Raw genomic sequence first — 22,766 nt, 5'->3', positions numbered from 1 at the left:
AACAGTTAAAGTTTAAAGAAATATATTTTTATTACAACTCTTTAAATGTCTTTGTATTTCATTTAATCAGCTTAATATATTGCAAACAAGTCTTTAATCATCTAAACACCAATCACGGGGACCAAATTCCTACAAAAACTGTTAAAATGGACATTTTTTGAAATAACATTTCATCAGCCATCTGTCTTACATACCAGCACACATTCCCTGTTAACATTTTCAACATAATTCATGCAAATGTTGCTGGCGTTAAACCAGAGTTTGTGAATACTGCACCAAAGATTGCTTTATTTTGTAAAATATTTATACAACTAACGTTCCAAAAAATAAAAATAATGTACCTATAAATCAGCATAGACAAACTGATATCTATGTTTGAAAAATTAATTTTAATTTATGTTTTACTTTTTACAAATATATCCTCGGAAACCCAACAGCTGGCTTGAAGAAATCTCCGCTGGTTCACAAGTGTCTCTCTGTAAACGACTGAACCATTGCTTTACTCACCTGTTGTAAAGCACGGTTAGCATGACTTTCTGACCTGTTGGTGTTGTTTTGACCGAGGATAGGTTTGTAGAATACTGTTGTAGAGGATGAGATGTTTGTATATATCACACCAGGTTTGGAAGAAGAAAATAATAGTCCATGGAGCATCTCAGTTACCCGATAACAAGTGACACTATTAGTGATAATGTCCAAATTGGCAAACTGTGTGACAGACAATCTCTAGGTCTGAACTTTTTGAATAATTCTAACCCACTTTTAATTCTGCCCTCTATTCCTCGGTTGTTTTACTCTCCTATCTAACCAACAAAACACATCTCTATCTCCCTCTAGCTTTCCTCCTCCATTTGTTCATATCCCCTTCCTTCAGAACTGACTCTGGCAGTGGAGACACATGTCTCTCTTTTTGAATCCTGGCAGTAAGGGATTTTTCCTCTGGCAGGACTCAACTGTTATTCCAGCTTCAGCTGTGCAATATTTGCGAAGAGGACGGTAACACCACATCTCATTCTCTATTCACACACACAAAAGATTCTCAACAGATTCTCAGTAAGTAATCCTCTGCCATGATTCACAGACGATGTCACTTTGCTGGGCAAAAGGGGAAGAGGTGACTGGTGACCAGCAGGTTGTCTATAGTTCGGATGCAATATCCTGATTTCCCAGTAGGCCAGTCTTGTCCTTACTGAATACAGTTCTGAAAGCTTACATTGGGTTTTAAAATCTTCTTATTGCTTTTTATAAATTCAATATTAAATATTGGCATTTTTAATTTGTGAATCCAGAAGAGATTGAGTTTGCCACCCTACACTGCCACTAACATAAATAATCACTGTGGAATGTTTGCAATAATCAATCTTTGAGAAAAAAGATCAAAACTCTATAAATACTAAGCATAGTAAACAATGTTCACTTCATTTAAATATATATAATATAGAAGGATCACTGTACTAACTTTCATAGGTAGCAAATCGATTAGGTGGCTTTATATATCTGTCTGTCTGTCTGTCTGTTTATTTATCTATCTATCTATCATTCACATAAACAGATGAAGCCCTCGGGGTATATAGAAAGTACACAGTTTGCATATAAAATGACATACATGAGAATGAGAAAGATCTCTTCCTGACACAATACTCTTAATCTATAAATAAATAGAACTGTAATTAAAGCTGTCATATGAGCTAGTCTTGAGATTTATACATGTGAAATGTAAGACATGCAGAATACAGATGGATTACTAACATTTGTTATTAATTACAGAAAATATGTATAGCTATTTTGCATTAGTTAAATACATCGAAGAATTAAATCAGAAGGCATTTATCTTCCATTTACCTTAGTAACATCAAGACTGCTGTTTTCTCTACTGACATCATTCTTGTTTTCAGTGCAGGAGGGAACACTTTGAGGAGATACAAGTTGGCCTGCTAAAAATATAAAAATTCTAAATAAAAGGTTCTTAAAAATTCATGTTAACTAAATACAAAACAATGATAAATTGTGCTACACTCGGGAATGTGTATATTTGCAATATCCTCTACAGATCGATAGATTAGCTATTCATATATACAGGTCTGCCTATTTATCTATTTACATCTAGATTTAATACATTACTTTCTTTAAGATTACAGAAATCTAAAAGTGAAAGAACAACATCACAACTTTACCAGGGAATAGAAAATAAATTGACATATATTCATGAGATTGACACTTCTTCTGTAGCCATCATTTTGTATAACAATTTTAATAGGTTGGGGGGGAATACATGCAATTTTCTGAGAATACTTATACCTCCATCAACAAAAAAGTCAGACAATACACGCATTAAATCTATATCATGCAATATTCCAGGTCAATGTTCTCATTCCTTTCTGTGCTCTGCTATATTTCAAAGTTCTGTGAGGTTTATTCAAAATCTGTCCTGTCTAGCTCACAAAATAACTATTTAAACTTTCGTATATAAATAACCAAACTACATAAAATGTCCTAACTAATTTTGCAGACAGTAGTTGTATTGTCAGAACTGTCAGCATTTGATGTTATTTCAATGGAAAGATTATGCTTCCAAATACTGTACAGGGCAGTAAATGATATCACAAAGTTAAAGCATTATATTTTTTCTGATTTGCTGGTATGAACTTGGGAGACATTCTCTCTCCCCAGCTCCTCTCCTGGCATATCAGCAATGCGAAAGAATTTAAGTTAAGGACAGAAGCCATGACATATATGTTTTGCCTGGTAATGTAACTCCCACCACGTTTATTCCAGTGTTGTCATTAAGGACAAGAGCACAAAAGGGCAAGTAATAGTCACATAATAGTCACATCTAAGTACTGAAGTTAAAAATGCTGTTATGTTAAAAGAGATTAATCCTTAAATCATGAGGTGTACGCAAAAAAAGAACCATTCTCCAGTTAACAATTATATTTTTTAGAAATTTTGAACTTCTAAACTTTTCAAGGACTGTGTTAGTTTTTGCTTTATTATTTGCAAGAAGATATTTGTGCAAAGATAGGCTGTTCAAATTTGTAAAACAAAAAAAAGAGAGAGAGATCTTGGTGGAGGGGAAGAGGAGAGCACACAGCTGTGCGGGCTTGTGACAGTGAGGATGTAAACATATGTAGGTTTAAGTTTGGATGTATGTGCACCTGTTGTTATTGTAGAAGAGAAGGTTTCCTAGGGACACCTCAAAAGAACTCACATGGGGTGAAAAGTTTAGCAGCAGTAAGAAAAGAGTAAATTTTAAGAGAATATTTTGAGGAACTGTTTTGTGGTTTGCTTAGCAGTGATGTTCGTTTCTGCTTGTCACTCTTAGACATCAAGAATAATTTAGGAAACAGTTTCATTTAGAATGTGTGTATCAGATGAGGAAGAACTTTAAATTTGCCAATTTGTAGCCAATTAAATGCATACATAATGACCTTCTATGTAATCATGTATCTTTATATTGCCAAGTTAAATGTTCTTGGTCAGAATTCTGTATTAATTCTCCCCGTTAATCATGGGGCTTCTTTTCTGTATGCAGATCAATTAACACATTTCTGAGCTTGCTATTCTAATCTGAATTTGTGGCTTTTTAAAAGTGGAAGAAAGCTAACAGTTTTGGGGGCTCGTCCAACACCATGGTAACACCATGCAACAAAACAAAACCAGCACCTCAGCATGTGCATGGGGCATTAACTCCGACTGGTCACCCAAAAAGTAAGCTATGCTTTTATAATATAGCATTCATTTAAAAGACTGTGGGGCACTGTGTACAACGTTGGATTTCTGTGTCCCGATCTAAATCTTGTTTATTAACCACTAAGTATAAGTCATTGTTATATTGGCACCGGTGTACACACATGCAAGAATAAGCCCTTGGGAATTTTCACATACTTGTGTAGTCCAGGCAACCATCGAGAAACAGTATCAAAATTGCATTGGCAAAATAGCAACGTCAACATTTGCTATTATAATAAGTCACCTAAGTGAACTAACCTGGCTGTGTTTAGTTCATGAGGGTGAACAGTTGTACCTATGAGAATCTAGCTTTGTACAAGGATAAGTAAACCTGTCTGTGACCAGTTGTTCAGCCAGACAGCAAAACATTGTATATTCTCATTTGCATAACAGCCCTCTCCATAGTATTTATAATTTACTCAACAGCAGCAAGCATGCACATATCTCTGTGAATGCATACACAGGTCATAACAAAGGAGTTTGCTCAGATACATTACGCCACTTCTCTCTAGGTCTGAAGCATGCATCTTCAAACACATATATCTCATGTGCCTCATGAGTAGGACAATTCACACAGCAATCAGTAACGTTTTAGCAGAACAAAAGACCATATGTTTGTACCAGTCCCCCAGCCAAAGCTTTCCAGCTCTTCACTGGCAACCATGCACTATCTGATGCGGTAACAAAGTAGAATTGTACAAGCATTTTTACTGGGTGTAAACCTTGTTCTAACTCTGATATCTATACTGTTGTATTTCTATAGTTGCCATATTTGCAATTTATTGTTAAACATCTTAGCTGCAATTGTTATGAATTGTTTTAGAATAGCAATAATAATTTAATATTTAGAGCAAAAATAATTGGGGCAGGCAGTCTTTCCAGGTTGTCATAGAGGTAAATAACAGTCTCAAATGAAATCTATATTTATGATTAGTAATATTGTACATTGTACATCTAGGGATTCACTGTGATGGCAATTTAGTCTAGTGCGAATTATAAGAAATTCAAAACAGTTAAAATACACATAGTGAAACAACAACTTGCTAAACAGCTCATATGGAAGCGTATTCAGTTGTTGGCTGAGCCTAAAGAGCAAGCCACCATTCTAGAAGTTACTGCTTAAACATGGCATTGAACTAATATAGCCAGAAAAATGGTTGTTATTTTTTTTTTTTTATAAATGTCTAAATCTAAATAAAGGCAACCATCTATATGATAATATTTGAACTTGAGTGAAGCATGTGATAGAAAAAAAGCACAGCCTTAACAAGGACGTAAGTGTTGGGCAACAAAGGTGTAGTAGATTTACATAGGCTTTAGAGGTCTGTTCTGTGGCCAGTTAAAAGTAAGTTGTAGAGTTCTCCTGAAAAAGACAGCTTGCCAATATCAACTTCATAAAAGGTGATGAATTGGGCTTCATAAAAGGCAATGCATTGGGATCAGTGTGTTAGCACACAAAAATACTTGTAGGGAGCTCTCACCTACAAGACTATGGATCAGTTCTGCACTATACATGCATGCACATGGACACATCATTAGTCCTCTATACTGCCCGGTGAGATAGCTCAGTGTGCTAATGCATCATCAGTAAAATCTGTTCAACCCTTGGGTTATAGGTTCAAATCCAAGCAGGGTTGACTCAGTCCTTCTGAGGTAGACAAAATGGTTTGGGTATTACTCATTAAATTGGGTAATAGTAACAACCCCTGATGTTGGGCGAAGGTAACATTCCCTCTATGTACTTGAAAACCACAATGTACCTTTCCTGGTTAAATCGTTTGTTATTATTAATACAACCTGATGCGTCTCTATTAGAATCACTAGACAACATGATTCATATCAAGTTCTTTTGTCTTAAAGGGAAACTCCAGTGCCAGAAAAACGATCCGTTTTTCTGGCACTGGAGGGTCCCTCTCCCTCCCACCCACCAATCCCCGGTTACTGAAGGGGTAAAAACCCCTTCAGTCACTTACCTGGGACAGCGGCGATGTCCCTCACCGCTGTCTCCGCCTCCGCGACGCTCCTCCTAGTGATTACGTCGGCCGGTGGGCGAGACTAATCTCGCTCACCGGCCGAGGAGACCTAATGCGCATGCGCGGAAATGCCGCGCATGCGCATTACGTCTCCCCATAGAAAAGCATTGAAAAATCATTTCAATGCTTTCCTATGGCGTTTTGAGCGACGCTGGAGGTCCTCACACAGCGTGAGGACGTCCAGCGACGCTCTAGCACAGGAAACCTGTGCTAGAAACAAGGAAGTGACCTCTAGTGGCTGTCTAATAGACAGCCACTAGAGGTGGAGTTAACCCTGCAATGTAAATATTGCAGTTTATGAAAAACTGCAATAATTACACTTGCAGGGTTAAGGGTAGTGGGAGTTGGCACCCAGACCACTCCAATGAGCAGAAGTGGTCTGGGTGCCTGGAGTGTCCCTTTAAAAGTTTTTGGATTGGACAAAGCCCAGCATGAAGCAGAGTTCATGAGTGAAAGTGATAGATCATCATTAACTACACTAACCAGTTCTGTAGTTAATAAAAGATACATTTTTGGGGTTCTAATAGTTTAATTTTTTTTCAAGGGCTAGATTAGATATATAAAAATTGCTTTATTTGAACAGAGTCCATTGAACCTTGCACGTCCACATAACACAGTAGCAATTTGTACTTTTCCAGAGGTTCCTGATTCATAATATTTGTTCAATTTATTCAAGGGAAGAAAGATAGCTTCTAAAAATAATTTTACAGTTTAAGCATATCCTTATAAATGTTATCCTTAAAGCTTCCAACATCTTTCGCAGACAAGGTAATCTTTGTTTTGTTTGAACTGTATTTTATTTGCTTGATCCCTCAGCTAACCAGTACAATGGTAGCTCAGCATTTAAAACCACTTTGTCAGAGATGTAATTGATAACAGTAAGTGTTAGGTTTGGTATTTTCTGTTGGTTTAAGACAAGCTATCTAATGTTAACATGCTTTCACTATTGTTTCTGTCCTGTTCCATTCTATTTCAAAAGCAGATAGTGAAATAGAATGGATAAAGATACTGATCTTCTAACTGAAACTGGAATGAAAATTATAAACATTTGTGTCCACTGCACGGATATTTACCTACATGCTGGTATTTAAATAATTTAGATACATTATGCATTAGATAGGCTATATTTTCATGTGTGTGTGTGTGTGTGTGTGTGTGTGTGTGTGTGTGTGTGTGTGTGTATATACACCTGTAGCTATTATTTTGTAGGCAGCTTGCTTGTTTAAACGAATCAGTGATATTCACTAAAAATGAAAATCAAAGAAAATTCAAAATGTATTTCAAATTGTTGGCAAAAATAACTGAAATTGAAGCATAACTAACATAGATAATTTTCCAATTCAAGTATATATCAACTTTAAATATGAGATTTCCTTTAAATTTACTTTGAATTCCCAACAATTCTCACTTCAGTGAATATCTGTTGATCTGTTAATGATAAGAAATATTATTAAATATTTTGCTTTAATAAAATAGAAAGAGAACGTGTAGTTAGACATCAATGGTTAAATCACACATTAACAAGAAACAAGGCAATGGAATATTTGTGATTCTGAGTTAAATTGATAACCAATTCTTCTGCTATAACTAGACTTGTTGTTTTCTGCATGATTATTGGATGGACATGTGTTTGATGTAGTCTGTGCTAACTCTATATCTTGAATAAAATGTCAGGCTTAATTTTGTTTTTTTATCTCAGAGATGAACTGTTTTATCCTCACATATCAATGAGCATTGATAGAGGGCATGTATTTATTTCATATTGGCTGAGTTTATGATACTCATTCACACACTTTAGCAGAAGCTCACTTTGACTCGATTTTGATAGAAATACAACTCAATTTGTGAGTGCTCAATTTTTAGTTTTTAATGATTAGACATCTTTTTATGAGACATACCACAGTTAAAAGTATTTTTCTATGATATAGATAATACAAAGCCTTTTGTTAGAAAAATACTTTTAACTGTGGTATGTCTCATAAAAAGATGTCTAATCATTAAAAACTAAAAATTGAGCACTCACAAATTGAGTTGTATTTCTATCAAAATCGAGTCAAAGTGAGCTTCTGCTAAAGTGTGTGAATGAGTATCATAAACTCAGCCAATATGAAATAAATACATGCCCTCTATCAATGCTCATTGATATGTGAGGATAAAACACATATCCGAAATCACCTATCACTTCATTAAGATAAAGCATACAGATTCTATATGCTTTATCTTAATGAAGTGATAGGTGATTTCGGATAAGTAATGTACTGACTGACATAGGCAAGGTTACATCTAGATGTATCTAAATGAATTATACTTACGTTTATATACTGAACTGTACTATTACAGTCAATGCATGCAAAGGATCAGTCACATACACGAGTAGATGAGTAGTCAAACAAAGACATGCAATTTGTGTTGGACTACATCTCCCACAAGCCTCCACCAGACACTTGTTGTTTTTGTGGCACAGGATACTGAGAGATATAGTGATATAGATATAGTGAGTAGAGGACACTCCCCGATAAAGACATTTAGTCACATTAACCTAATATCCAAGCAGTGTTCATTTTAGTTTTTACACTACCTCGAAAACCTTCAACGGACTTTTAGAGAGGCCAAAGGGTAGGAGATGAGAGAGGAACAGAGATGAGATGAGCCTGTTAGAGACACATACAACAAAGACAGAGTAAAACAAGGAAAGGATGAATGACAATCACAGTAAACATGGCCCTTATATGTTAAAACATTCCCATTGCACAAATCCGAGCTGAGAGTTCATATCGAGTATCAATGGTTTAAAAAGTGTAATCACAACAAAAAACAAAATTGGGAGGGGTGAGGGGGGTTGAATTTCGGCATACATGGTATCTCCATAGATGATGCAGAGGGGAACAGAATAACTCTTCTTGTTGTTAAGCACTAAGCACCAAGTTCACGGGCAAATTTCCAATAATAAAAGGCGAAACAAAGGTAATGCACCATTTTTGCAGGGCTGTGAATAGGTGTCCCTCCATTTCTGCCACATCTAGAGGACTGTGGGTGTGCCGTTAGTATAGATGCCAAGGAAATTGTCCATGAACAAGGAACATGAATACAGGCCTAAATATGTAAATCATGCTTTAATCTAAAAAAGCCTATAAATTAGCATAATTTAAATTATAGCATGCAAAAGCTTAGTATGCAAATGTATAGATTCTTGAATGTTGCATATTTTATTGATTCCATAAAGACTTTATTTAAAAAAAAAAACATAGCATTCTATGCAAGGAGAAATAGGAGCAAAAGTAAACATGTAACACATTTGTTAAAGTTGTATGCTGATAGGCTGCTTGGAGTGTACAACCAAATAATGGCAGCTCAGTAAGTCCACTGAAAATAAAAGTAAAATTGTGCACGTTCTCTTACTTTCACACTTTTTAAACTTCTCTGAATGATCTTCTTACACAAACTCAGCTGAAGGCGAAGTTTAGTGAAAGATAATGCTCAGCATGTTCATTAATGTGTTAATTACAGAAATACATGCAAGCAAAAAATAACTCTAAAAAGTGTTATGAAAAAATAACTAAATCTCGCTGTGTAAGACTGAGAAGTTTGTCTATATATCATATATTTGTTCATTTTAATTAGCACTAAAGATATCATTTTACAAAGCATCACTGTCATGAAAATTTGTCACCTGCTGGATTTGCTCACTGCTGTCCTGTCTAGCTCATAAGCCTCGCTGGGTTTGCTATAATCTTACATCATTACTTATAACTTATATGAATGCAAAACTAGCATCGCAATATATAATATTTTTTTTTTTGAGATTTCATTTTTTTATGTGTAAACTTATACTAAAAGTGTATTTCACCCCAATGATATATTTAGTCAGAATCTGCAGCAAGTGCACCAAGTAAAGTTCTTTGAAAACTGCTACGCATTCATTCTAGCAGACTACACACGAATCATATTAAGCGTCTTAACCCCCAGCTGTATAACATACTCAGTGATTTTATATTTTTGTTAAGAGTGAATTCAGTGACCATTTTAAATGACCATGTGACGAGAGTGTTGCATCGGACACCTTTAATTTTTTTTTACCAAAAAATCCTCACCTTATAGTGATAATGCAAGCAAAATGTATAGATTGTGCTTAAAAATGTATATATTTATATTCTCGCTGTGAGCATTGCCTTAGTACAGAGTTCCTCACAATATAACATGACCATTTGATACTAAGCAGTAATATCAGTAAATATCCCACTTGGTAAGTAAATGAAACCTTTACATTTTATTCCAATATGACCAGCGTATGTGGGTAAGTAACGTATTGCTTAAAATTTCTGAACCCATGCCTTCAAGAGACATAAAAATATATATTTGTTTAAGTTTTGTTTTCTCTACAGGAGCAAAATAAAAAAATATACATTTCCTTTAGTAACGGTCTAGAAATGCAATTACTTTATAAAATACTCCTGCCTCAGTGTGATACAAAGAAGCTTACTGGCTACTGAAATTCAGCAACATGTGCCCAAACTAATGTAATCATGTAATTAGTACAACGGTCCCTAATTGGACCCCTTAGCTCTCAACTTCCAACAGACCCTGACTGTTCGACATCAAGACCACCAGTGCTGATTGGCAGAGGAATATACTGACATTGTTAGCATGCGTCTTCAGATCGATTAAGTGGTGGTTGACATATACTGATATGTATCTGCAAAGATATATAATTTTACACCACACCTGCTGTGACATTTAGCACACAATTAGGGTGAAGCCAGGGGTATGGGGAAATGAAAGCAGGAGAGGTTAGAGCATAAGTAACAAAAAGGAAACAGAGAGGTAAAGAAAAAAAAAGAAGCAAAACGTGCCATTTCCACAATTAGCTAATCAACTGTTTAGATCTGGACTGAATCTTTTATGTTTCTGGGCATGCTGAACTGAATATCTCAAAGTATTGCACTGGTTAAACAGTGACTGTGACGTTAAAGGGAAGACCGTTGCGTATTTTTGTCATTAAATAGACAATACCATTATAAAAGCTATTTGACTGTCACAATTTATGTAACAGTGTAAGTAGTGTAACTTACATTGGCAAAATTCCCTATCCGATGTTCTATGAAGTTTTTACTTGGTAGTCCATGTAATATATAAAGATAATTATTGAGGACAGTGAGTTCCCTGAGAGATACAGTAACTGATAGATGGCACCACTTGTTAAAGAATTATAAGGGAAGACGTTTCCATATCCATGATAGGTTAAGGCTCTTGTGGGGACCTTGATTACATCTTTTTTAAATGATGAAATATAGTTAGAAAAACGTTTTAAATTATTTTTTTCAAAATATTAAAATATCCAAAATATATCATATCATTAATATATTTTTCAAAATATTAATTTAAAAAAAAATATTGAATCATTTGAAAAGCCTAAGCAAAAATATAAAATCAAGGTCTGAAAGAGTTGATGATTCTTATACGTTAGGTCACTGCGTTAGGTTATCTATGTACAGAGTAAAAAGGTTTATACAAGTAACAAGATGAAACTCGTGAAATGCTTCTGTATCAATCCTCACAGCAGGCAAATTGTACACATGATTTATACATCTGCAGGCTACAACCAGACCGTACACTCAGTTACTGAAAGAAAGCTGATTGCATTCTGCAGATGTATAAATCATATGCTATTGTTATCTTGTTTCAAAGATAAACAGAATTTTGCTGACTTTCCTCCTGTTATGTGAATAGAAAATATCCTCTATAAATTATTTGAGAAATGCACAATGAGGGTTGGTGATAATATGCTCTGAGGAAACCTTTTCAGTTATGTTATGTTTTGTTACACTACTCGGAATTCATGATATTAAATGTTTGGGTTTATACCAGCGGTTCCCAAGTTGTGTGCCCCGGCGCCCTGGTGCTATGATGATAGCACCGGGAACTGTGCTCTCCCCTGCTGGCTCTGCAGGACCGGAGAGGAGATCAGCTCTCTTCCTCTCTGGCCCGCTAGCACTTTGCTGCCAGACGGCTGGGAGGGTGGACCCGGGGGAGCTCTAACCTGCTGGGTTCTTCTCTCGCGAGCTCGGAGCATTCCCGCAGTTACCATGGCAACGCTCTGAATCTTGCGAGAATAAACTCTAGCAGCTCTTAAGGCTGCTAGAGTTCACTGTCACCACCAGGTCTTTCCCACCAGGACCATCAGGGATTGCAGGAAATGTCCCCCCTCCTAGGCAAAGGTAAGCAGGGAGCGGAGACATCATTTTTATTTTTAATTAAAAAAAAATAAAGTATATATTTATTAATTTGCCACTCCTACCCCCACAGACCCCACACCACACAATAGCTCCCCCATACACACACACTGCCCCCATACACACACACTCCCCCATACACACACACACACTGCCCCCCATACACACACACTGTACCCCCCACACACACTGTACCCCTCACACACACTGTACCCCTCACACAACCTGCCCCACCTCACACACACTGTACCCCTCATACACACTGTACCCCTCACACAACCTGCCCCCTACACACTCACACTGTACCCCTCACACTCACACTGTACCCCTCATGCACAAACTGCCCCACATGCACACACTGCACTCCTCACACACACAAACTACATCCTTCACAAACACAATGCACCCCTGTACACACACAGCATCTCTCACACACACACGCTCACTGCACCCCTCACACACACAAATACCCTACAGCCCCTATCCCTTAAACAGTTTAACAACTTACCCTGGGAGGGCACTACGGCACTACTGGCACCATAACCACTACAACATAATGTAGTGGTTATTGTGCCTGGATTGTTTCTTTAAATAATCTACCAGTGCAACTCCCAAGGTAAGGGGCCCAGTATATGCCACAGCGCTGTACATATATACAACCTAGAACATTGTTTTGACTTGGGGTGCCTTGGAAAAATATTGAAATATTAAGGGCGCCTTGAACCACTGGTTTATACAGTTTAGCCTAACTAACAGGCCCTCAGGATCACATATGGACCAAACCTTCTCTTTAATACCCGACATTCACCAGATCACTCCATCCGCAAATCAAAATATTGTTAGAATTCATAAATTTCTGTATTCTCATAATTTACCACCTTTATTACTGCAGCCTTACATACTTAATTTTGTCTAGCTAAAACCCAATTTTATTACATGTGTTACACGTGATGTGTAAATACAATAATCAGTTCTACTAGTTTCTACCAATAACTGCATCTCTAATTTTTAAATCTGGATGTAATTTCCATATCATTTCTCTAAATCATCCCCAATTTAGCGAGTTAATCTCACCGTATTGTCACATGCCTCTGATTGTGCATCAAAAATGAATGGTTATTGTTCAGTCATTTTTAAAGCATGTTTTCTTCCAAAAAAAAAACATTCCTTTTATTTCAAATAGTCACTTCTCATTTTAATTTTTTTCCTCTACAAACAATTTAAAAATGGCAACCATCAAAAATCTACAACTCAAACAGGATGTAGAAAAGGGACCAGGTAGAACGATTACCATCCAAAACAAGTTTATCGCAATGCAAAAATCTCTATTTTGGCTCAAGCAAAACCATTTATCAACGCTTTCCTCTAATTCACATGTGCTTTCCCACTCTATAAGCCAGCACTAATGAAAGCCTACAGTGTCCAAAGACCGTGTTCAATTTTAGATGCAATGATTCCTACACTTTTCTCTTGTTTTCTTAATTTCACACCCTCCTCTCACTTTCATCCAGCTGTAGATTTTTCTTTAACCAGTTATTCTCACTGTGCCATGTGACATCTCCGTTCAATAGACTCATTAGCTCAATTCAATAAAAAAAAAATGTGTTTTTGACATCTAAAAAAAAATTCAAATAATTTGATTAATCACACGTGACAATTTTACTTGCATGCTTCTCTCATTAACCAATACCATCACAAACGTTCGAGTGAGACAGGTTGAAATACTATACAAGAAATTGACTTCCTGCAAAAAAATATTTTACATGCATCACTTAACCTGGTTACTGGAGCAAAGAAAATATCGAAAGGATACAGTTCCCTGGTGTTTAAGGAAGAGTTATTAATAATATACTAACGGCCTTTTAAAAAAATCAAGAAAACATTTCACCTTGTCAGATAGTTCATTCACAAACCATTCTGCTACAGCTAAACTCAGAATGTGCCACAATCAGTCATACATACATACAAATACAAACATGTACTTAACAACAAACAGCACATCATTGAGTAATCATCTCAGAGATTTACATCTAGCAATTTTCTGGTTGTAAATCTTATAATTAAAGAACAATAGCAGTTTCCTCAATTTATTTGTTCATGATTAAAGAACACATACTTGAGCGAAACCTTATAATCAGTAAGGCAATTACATTTTTACCCTGCAGAGCTTTTGAACAATATGTTGGGGGAAGAAACTGAGATGTTTAAATTAATAATAATACTAAAGAGATTTAATTAAAATTGCTTAATGCACTTTTAGATGGCAATATAATTGACCATTTAGCAGCCATAAAAGGCTGTTTGTTACTAGAATGGTTAAAACGCTGCGAGTTCATCAGTTCAACATATTTAGGAGGTAATATTGCCCCCATTTAGGTACCTTCCAAAGTGCATAACTTGCTGGGAAAAATATTCAGGCTTTTCACCCAGAAAACATTCTGGTAACTTGCTCTGCAATCTACAAGAACAGGGGCTTTCAAACCATTTTGCCCATGCAAAAATATATATTTTTTAAGATGCACAGGATGTGGGGCTCTACAGCCACTGATTATAATGACGCTGATACCTATAACAACCCATACAAACGTACTAGCTGAGAATGATGGGGAAAAGTAAAAATGTGAGCAACCCCTGACTGTGAGCAGACATTCACCCAATCAACCCTATGCATATAGAATAAAGGAAGATGGGAGAACAGTGAGGGAAGACAGTATTTGATACCATGCTGATTTTGAACATTTGCCTACTGACAAAGAAATTAGCAGTCTATAATTTTAATGGTAGGTGTATTTTAACAGTGAGATACTGAATAACAAACAAAAAAATCCAGAAAAACGCATGTCAAAAAAGTTATAAATTGGGTCACTACTGTTTTCTCTGAAGTTATATGAGTTCGCAAATTTTTATTTTTTTTGGAATGTAATTTGTAATGTAATGTAATCTTTTGTAATGTACCCCTTCTCCCGCACTCTGCTACCCCAAAAACAGCCTACGAAACTAGATCATAAATCCATAATGTACTTAACGCATAAGGGTATGAAAGTAACAATTGGAAAAGATATGCAGATACTTCAAAATACCGATATGTGAAAGTGAATGCACCTATGTAACCCCTCCCCCTTTTTCCATTCTGTATCCCAAATTTCGTTTCTTTCAACCCCTACAAAAAACTAAGAAAATTATAAATAAAGAGTTTATAAAAAAGTTATAAATTGATTTGCATGTCAATGAGTGCAATAAGTATTTGATCCCCTACCAATCAGCAAGATTTCTTGCTCCAAGGTATCCAGGTAATGAGCTGAGGTTAGGAGCACTATCTTAAAGGGAGTGCTCCTAATCTCAGCTTGTTATCTGTATAAAAGACACCTGTTCACAGAAGCAATCAATCAATTAATCAGATTCCAAACTCTCCACCATGGCCAAGACCAAAGAGCAATCCAAGGATGTCAGGGACAAGATTGCAGACCTACACAAGGTTAGAATGGGCTACAAGACGAACGCCAAGCAGCTTGGTGAGAAGGTGACAGCATTTGGTACGATTATTTGCAAATGGAAGACACACCTCGTGGAGTTTCAATGATCATGAGAATGGTGAGGAATCAGCCCAGAACTACACGGGAGGATCTTGTTAATGATCTTAAGGCAGCTGGGGCCATAGTCACCAAGAAAACAATTGGTAACACACTATGCCGGGAAGGACTGAAATCCTGCAACTCCCGCAAAGTCCCCCTGCTCAAGAAAGCACATATACATGCCCGTCTGACGTTTGCTAATGAACATTTGAATGATTCAGAGGAGAACTAGGTGAAAGTGTTGTGGTCAGATGAGACCAAAATCAAACTCTTGGCATCAACTCAACTCCCCGTGTTTGGAGGAGGAGGAATGTTGCCTATGACCCCAAGAACACCATCCCCACCGTCAAACATGAAGGTAGAAACATTATCCTTTGGGTGCGTCTTTCTGCAAAGGGGACAGGACAACTGCACAGCATCAAAGGGACAATGGACTGGGCCATGTACCATCAAATGTTGGGTGAGAACCTACTTCCCTCAGCCAGGGCATTGAAAATGGGTCATGGATGGGTATTTCAGCATGACAATTTCCCAAAACACACAGCCAAGACAACAAAGGTGTGGCTCATGAAGAAACACATTAAGGTCCTGGAGTAACCTAGCCAGTCTCCAGACGTTAATCCCATAGAAAATCTGTGGAGGGAGCTGAAGGTTCAAGTTGCCAAATGTCAGCCTCGAAACCTTAATGACTTGGAGAGGATCTTCAAAGATGAGTGGGACAAAATCCCTCCTGAGATACGTGCAAACCTGGTGGCCAACTACAAGAAATGTCTGACCTCTGTGATTGCCAACCAGGGTTTTGCCACCAAGTACTAAGTTGAAGGGGTCAAATACTTATTGCAAATCAATTTATAACTTTTTTGACATGCGTTTTTCTGGATTTTTGTTGTTGTTATTTTGTCTCTCACCATTAAAATTATAGACTGATCATTTCTTTGTCAGTTGGCAAATGTTCAAAATCAGCAGGGGTTCAAATACTTTTTTCCCTTACTGTATTTGCTGAGCTTTTCATGTTATAAAAGCTCCTAGACATGAGTTTATGGCCACCTGATAAAAAATGAAAATTAGGCACTTGCTATAATGAAAGGGGAGACCAGGCAGCAGTAGCCTAAAACAAGGATTCCCTAACCTTGCAGACAATAAACAGTTTACCAAAACAAGAGATAAGGTAGCCGTGTTGTGTATGAATAGGGAAGTAGATAATATAGAGTACAACCTTTTAGTGTGGTTTACAGAAATATAATCAATACATATGTATAAGAGGTTCTTTCATCTTCTTTGTTCAAAGAACCTCTGTACACACACATTATCATTTTCATGTGAGTCCTGAGGTCCTAGGTCGAAATTAAATTTCTGGTGTTCCACTCATTATCTCTAATATTAACATAGGCTAACTCCAGTAAACAAAATCTGTGGAGGTAACTGGAGTCACAACCACTCATGTTAATAAATGTTAGAGCATAAGTTAAGAAAATGGATTTATTATATATATGCATAAAGGGATCTTTGCATGAGAAAGGATATTAAAAAAACATGATTATGTTTACCATGTGTTACCCCTCATTTGATAATATATGTTTTAATGTTAATGTTAGGTGCATGGAGCAGTTATATCCTTCTTTACTTTAATCATTTTCAAGAAGCACAGACATGTTGCACATTTTGAAATTAGCAAGGGACACATTTTCACTTTTAAGGTGCTATTTATTTAAAGAGAAATTCAAAAATATATAGAATGTAAATTATTTAATATACAGGAAAATAATGTACTTGATTTATCATATGTGTACACAGTCTTGGAAACAAACTTACCATTTTTATCCATAGAATGGGGCTCTGACTGCTTTTTTCCAATATCAGCAAAGGAACGCACTATTGGGATCCTGTTGCTCAGCTTCTTTTGATTTTGATGGTGGTGTTGTTTCAATAATGCTTCGTGAACTCGGTGACGGACATCATCACTCAGTTGACCGGAAGCTACTTGCTGATCAAGGATCATATCTGTTAAAACATAATAAGAATCATAAATGATAATACCTATGTTTTCTTAGTTTGAAAACGGTTATTATTTTATATGAAGAGCTTTCAAAGATTAATTGGCTGTTCGAGTGACAGATGGATATGTTACACAATGTAACATTGCAGAGATTTTTTGGAATCTAGCAAATAAACTTTGAGTTTTCAATAATCCCTCCTGTGATATCCAAGGACAGAAAGGCATCTTGGAGCAGATTTGTTTTAATAATGAATTTTTTAATTGTTGACATTGCTGACTTCTCTGTAGTTTCAGATTTTAGTATTTTTATTTTGAAAATAATTTTTCAGAACATTGTATCGATGTAATTGATGATTTCAGAGTGTTTTAATGCAAATAAATCTATCAAGTCTCAAGATTGATGGGGTAATTGTATTTTTCATGGATAAAATAAGTATTTGACTTGAAGTCCAAATGCATTGTGGCTTTAGGATAGGTTATAGATTTAACCAATTGTCACCGTATTTGGGTATTTTAGACAACAGTAAGGATTTGAGATATCTACTGGTTTGCCAAATGCTGGAACTGTTAAAATAAGGTAAAGGCAGAATGTCTGCACTTCCCAAATAAACCTGTCCGTGTAACACAAAAGGGCATAAAATATTTGTGAGGTACATGATACACCCACACATCATAGTGCGGGTCCCACTCTTTTTCCATTTGAGGTGGAACTCCATACTTGGTGGTCTTCTAAAAACATCCATATGCTGTGTTTGTCTTACTGCAACACACGCGCTATTTAAACTTAGTATGAGCACCAACATGTATTGATGCCAATATGGTAAACATGTTTGATTAAAACAGTTTAACTGACTTTAGGATTGTTCTTGCATAAAAGAATTCTGGAAGGAAGTTCAATTGTATCTCGAATCCCACAATAATGTGCCAAACTAAATTCACTTATGCAAACTGAGTTGGGTTGAGGCCTCCCAGTATAGGGAACACATGGTTTCCCAGTTTTTTTTAAATATTAGGAACCCTACACACATTTCTTAGATCGTAAGCATAAGGATCTGACCTGCAAACCTTTACAACTTACTAGCTAGTATTTCTTGCAAATTATTGACTGAGGGCTTCTGTTTTAAAGGACCACTATAAATAATGTGTTTAAAAATAGCTCAGCTGAACTGATTTTTTTTTTTTAGTAGCATTATATTTTGTAACGTGGTTGCCAATCCACCAAATTCATTGAGCAATTAACAAAACACTAGAAATCTAAAATATGGAATGTTGTGGTAGCAATGGTCTCATATCTGATTATATCATATGAAGGCGATGAAGGGAAATGCTGGGAACTCACACATTTTAGGCTAGATTATAGTTTGCTATGTTGGCTTGACTTTCCAGTATTTTTTTTTAGTTTCCTTTTTGAACCTCACTCTCAACCTATTCATTTTGTTTATTTGTTTTTTTTTGCTTCAAAAATACAGCTGTACATAATGTTAGCACTCCCTGATTATCAGAGCTTACTGCAGACGTTGGAAAGCCTGTGAAGCACACATCTTTCAAATGTGAGATTATGTTTTATCATATATTTAATGTTTTGACATTTTGTGTTTTCATGTATATTAATGCATTATCTATATATAAAAAAGGATGAACTCTATTTTGCACAATGAGCCCATCCTTTCTGTATCTCCCACTCATTCTACACATTTCCTGTTTTGTACATGGCATTATTATGATGTATATAGCATCAATTTTCCACAACACTGTACAATTATAGAAAGGGGAATGCTTGAAGTTAAAGGAACACTGTAGGCATCATAACAACTTCACCAAAATGAAGCTGTTATGATAACAGGAGGTCACTGGCTTTTTCTTACCTAAAGGGGTTAAACCATTGCCAAACAATTTAACCCCAAAGGTTGCCTCCAATGCAAGATCTGCATGATCCCCAGCAGCAACAAACTTCTGCAACTGGCATTCAGGAAGCGCAGAGTGCCGCTAGGCTGGGGCACCGCTGGTTGGCTAGAATGGCATAATTTGAATCTCTAGTGGTCCACTTGGTGGAGAGTGTGGTCTGCAGATGGTGCAGATCACTTCCAGTGCTCCTTCAGGTCCACCAAGCCTACGTAAATAATAACGCTGGGAAAGTAACACCACACCATGCTGAGGTCCACTGGATCACAAAGAAACACTGAACGTGATCTGCAGCTGCAAGATATTAGCACGTATATTCCTGGCAAGCCTCATCACTAAACAAATGTTAGTTTCACTTGTGGAATACCCTTGCATGCCACATTCGAATCGTCCTGCCTTTGCAGTCCTTCAAAAGAACACACTTCCATAGAGAAGCTTATCAGCTCAGCCCTTACAACCTTCACCTTCTGTCTCCCACCTACGGTACTCTTAAAATACTCCACCCATGCTTTAAGGTATATCTAGACCATTTGATTCCCTCACTCTCCTCCATATATATGTCCCTCAATCGTTTAGAAGGTTAGCTTGTTTGGGCAGGTCCCTCTTCAACTACTGTTTCCATATGTCAAAACATTGTGTTAAAATTAATCATCTTGATTAACCTATTGTTCAGTGGTGTGGGAGGGGGAGGGAGCATATGACCTGGTCATCAGCTCAAAAAGGTAGAAAGTGCCTTCACTGAGTCAACACTTCAGACAAATGCCTAACTCCCCTTACAGTAATGCCAGCCCTGGCTGCATGGGCCATGCAGTGCTTAAAAAGTCAAACACCATTCTCAAATGATCTATTGATACAATGCAGACTGGATTGGGTTAAAGTATTTGCTCTGGTATAGTTGACTTTATGCAGTGATTTAGTGTACAGTTCATTGCAATAAAAAATTGAAAATGACAATATTTATGCTGTGTACATTTCCTATTGTGGGAAAATCAACAAAGGCAGAAAACAAATTATTCTCATGATGTCAGTGAAAAACCCACAATTGGAGTAGGCAGCCATTCTACCAATGATGGAATGTCATTTCAGACTTCCAGAGCTGGCACCGAGCTTTGATTTATTGGGAATTACATATAAAGTAATGGAGCCATCCATTTTACCATCAAGCATAAACCAGTCGATCTCATCCCTGCCTGTGCACTGAAATGCTTACGATGTCTGAATGGGCTTTAAACATGAGATTAAACAAGTCACAACTTCTCAAGTTGTATGTACAGTAAAGATAATAGCACTTAAATAATGGTGGGGTACCATGGAGCAATAAAGTGATTAAATATATGGCGCATTCTTCAAATATAGACCTTAATTTAATATTTTTAGATAAGCTTTTCAAAAAGAAAATTCCGAAATATTAACATATAAAAAAAATATATTATGTATAAAACCTATATACAAAGATAGTAAATCAATCGTGCCAGTGACACTCCACACCAGACATTAATTATATGCCTTCCTGCTAGATGTATCACTGACATAATCTATCAAAAAAAATATTTTTTTCCTAAGGCGTTACTCCCTTTTAGGTCTTAAGTAGAATATGTCTAATATAATATTTTATCATTTTTGTTTTAGTTCAAACGTTAAATGTGTTTCTAGGTCTACTTATATTACAAACAGACAATAAAACTAGGGACAGACAATGTTTCATAACAAATAGGGAATAATTCACACAGCAAAATTACTTAAAATCTGCATATTGTTATTTTCAAATCTCATAAAGAAACTCACAAAAATAATTGGAAACATTGCAGTTTTTAATATGAAAAAAAAAAGTTAAGAAACAACACTTTCTTCCAACTGGCTGTGTCCAGTTTAAAGAATATTCAATATTGGATATAATGTCTATGGATTGTTCCAGGCCCATGCTAAAAGCTGCCTGATGCAGTATCCTATATCAAACAAGATCTTAATAAAACACAGTGATATGCTCATATAAATCTCGAGATTGTTAGTTCTCGACAGTAAAGCCTAAGCCCAGTGTTAAACTGATGATTATTTTTAGAAAAAGATATTCGATATATTTGTGATCATGTTGAATAAAATGCATAACACTGGTCTAAGTTTAGAAACTGGATTTAGATCGAGGTCACAGCTGGGGAAATTAATCTCCCACGGAAACAATACAATGACTTGAAAACATTCAAAACTTGGTTACTTTGGCAAAGTGTTTGTCTAAATATGAAACTGCTCAATAATATGACCCGAATCGATATAAAGCTATACATTTCTTATCTGGCCCTGTTGATTTATGTGGTTTCAGAAATTTTATATCACTAGAGACCTTTTTCTTTTATATGTCAGAATCCAGCATATCTATGAGGCTGACAGAGGCGCTCCGTAAAGAAAGCTAAAAATACCTGTCTTTCGTTACCTGCGGGCTGCTGCATGCTTTGGTATGCAGCTTTTAAAAGTATGTAAGAAATGTTCTATGGGTTGACTGTCTTGTTTTCCTGATTATTTAGTAAATGGGAATGTATTGAATAAAATATTGTCAGCCATTTTGTTTTTATCACACAATATTTGTTAAACTCTTCTCTAATAAAACAATTTTATCCTGCCTGAGCTTTTTGTTTGTTTGGTTGGTTGGTTGGTTGGTTTGTATTTCTATGGGACACACATTCACGTCTGGGCCCCTAACTTAGCTAAATCTGCTCGTATTGTTGATTATTTTTAAGTACCAATGTTGTACATTTAACCATCACAGCATAGTCTTCCAAGCCAACTAACCAGTAGACTTCAAATTATTTTGCGTTAACAGTATTCAAATTTCATTTAAGGAGAAATAAGTGTTGATGGGGACAGTGAAGGATTGTGCAGGACCATGTGCCCAGTTTTCAAAAATACAGTCAATCCATATAATATGTACCATGTACATTATGTTCAATTAAATTTATATATACATAATATATAATGTTATTATATAAAATCACATATAATACACATCTAAGTGTCTAAAGGTTCATGATTTGGAATACTTTTAATACTTCATGCAAAGTATTTATTTAGCCCTCAACATCGGACACTGCAATTGTAAATGTTGCACCTTGACATGTTCTCCAAATTCATAGCTACAGGTTGGCAAATTGTTTTGTTAAGTAAAGTATGCTGGGCAACTTTCTCATTATTGGCACTAACAAACTTACAGCTGTTTTCTAAATTTCCTCAATTAGCTGTTATCTCATGAAACATGCTTTAAATTATTCGGATAGCGGCCTAGGCACCCACAAATCCAAAAACATCTGATCAG

The 22,766-nt window shown here is 36.2% G+C and overlaps 1 protein-coding gene across 5 annotated transcripts in view; it reads right to left on the bottom strand.

Annotated features, from left to right (window-relative positions):
- Positions 1 to 22,766, bottom strand: part of SLC4A10 (solute carrier family 4 member 10) — a 170,092-nt gene that overhangs the window by 44,591 nt on the left and 102,735 nt on the right. For all 5 annotated transcript variants that reach the window (XM_063429670.1, XM_063429671.1, XM_063429669.1 and 2 more), the window contains exons 6-7: positions 17,377 to 17,565; positions 1,843 to 1,934 (exon numbers count right to left, since the gene is read on the bottom strand). In XM_063429670.1, the coding sequence (XP_063285740.1) occupies positions 1,843 to 1,934; positions 17,377 to 17,565 (281 nt within the window). The remainder of the gene's footprint in view (positions 1 to 1,842; positions 1,935 to 17,376; positions 17,566 to 22,766) is intronic.

The sequence above is a fragment of the Pelobates fuscus genome, chromosome 8, assembly GCF_036172605.1.
Source record: "Pelobates fuscus isolate aPelFus1 chromosome 8, aPelFus1.pri, whole genome shotgun sequence".
In the NCBI taxonomy this organism is placed as follows: Eukaryota; Metazoa; Chordata; class Amphibia; order Anura; family Pelobatidae; genus Pelobates; species Pelobates fuscus.
The sequence above is the reverse complement of the archived record's forward strand: the minus strand, read 5'-3'. Positions and strand labels throughout refer to the sequence as shown.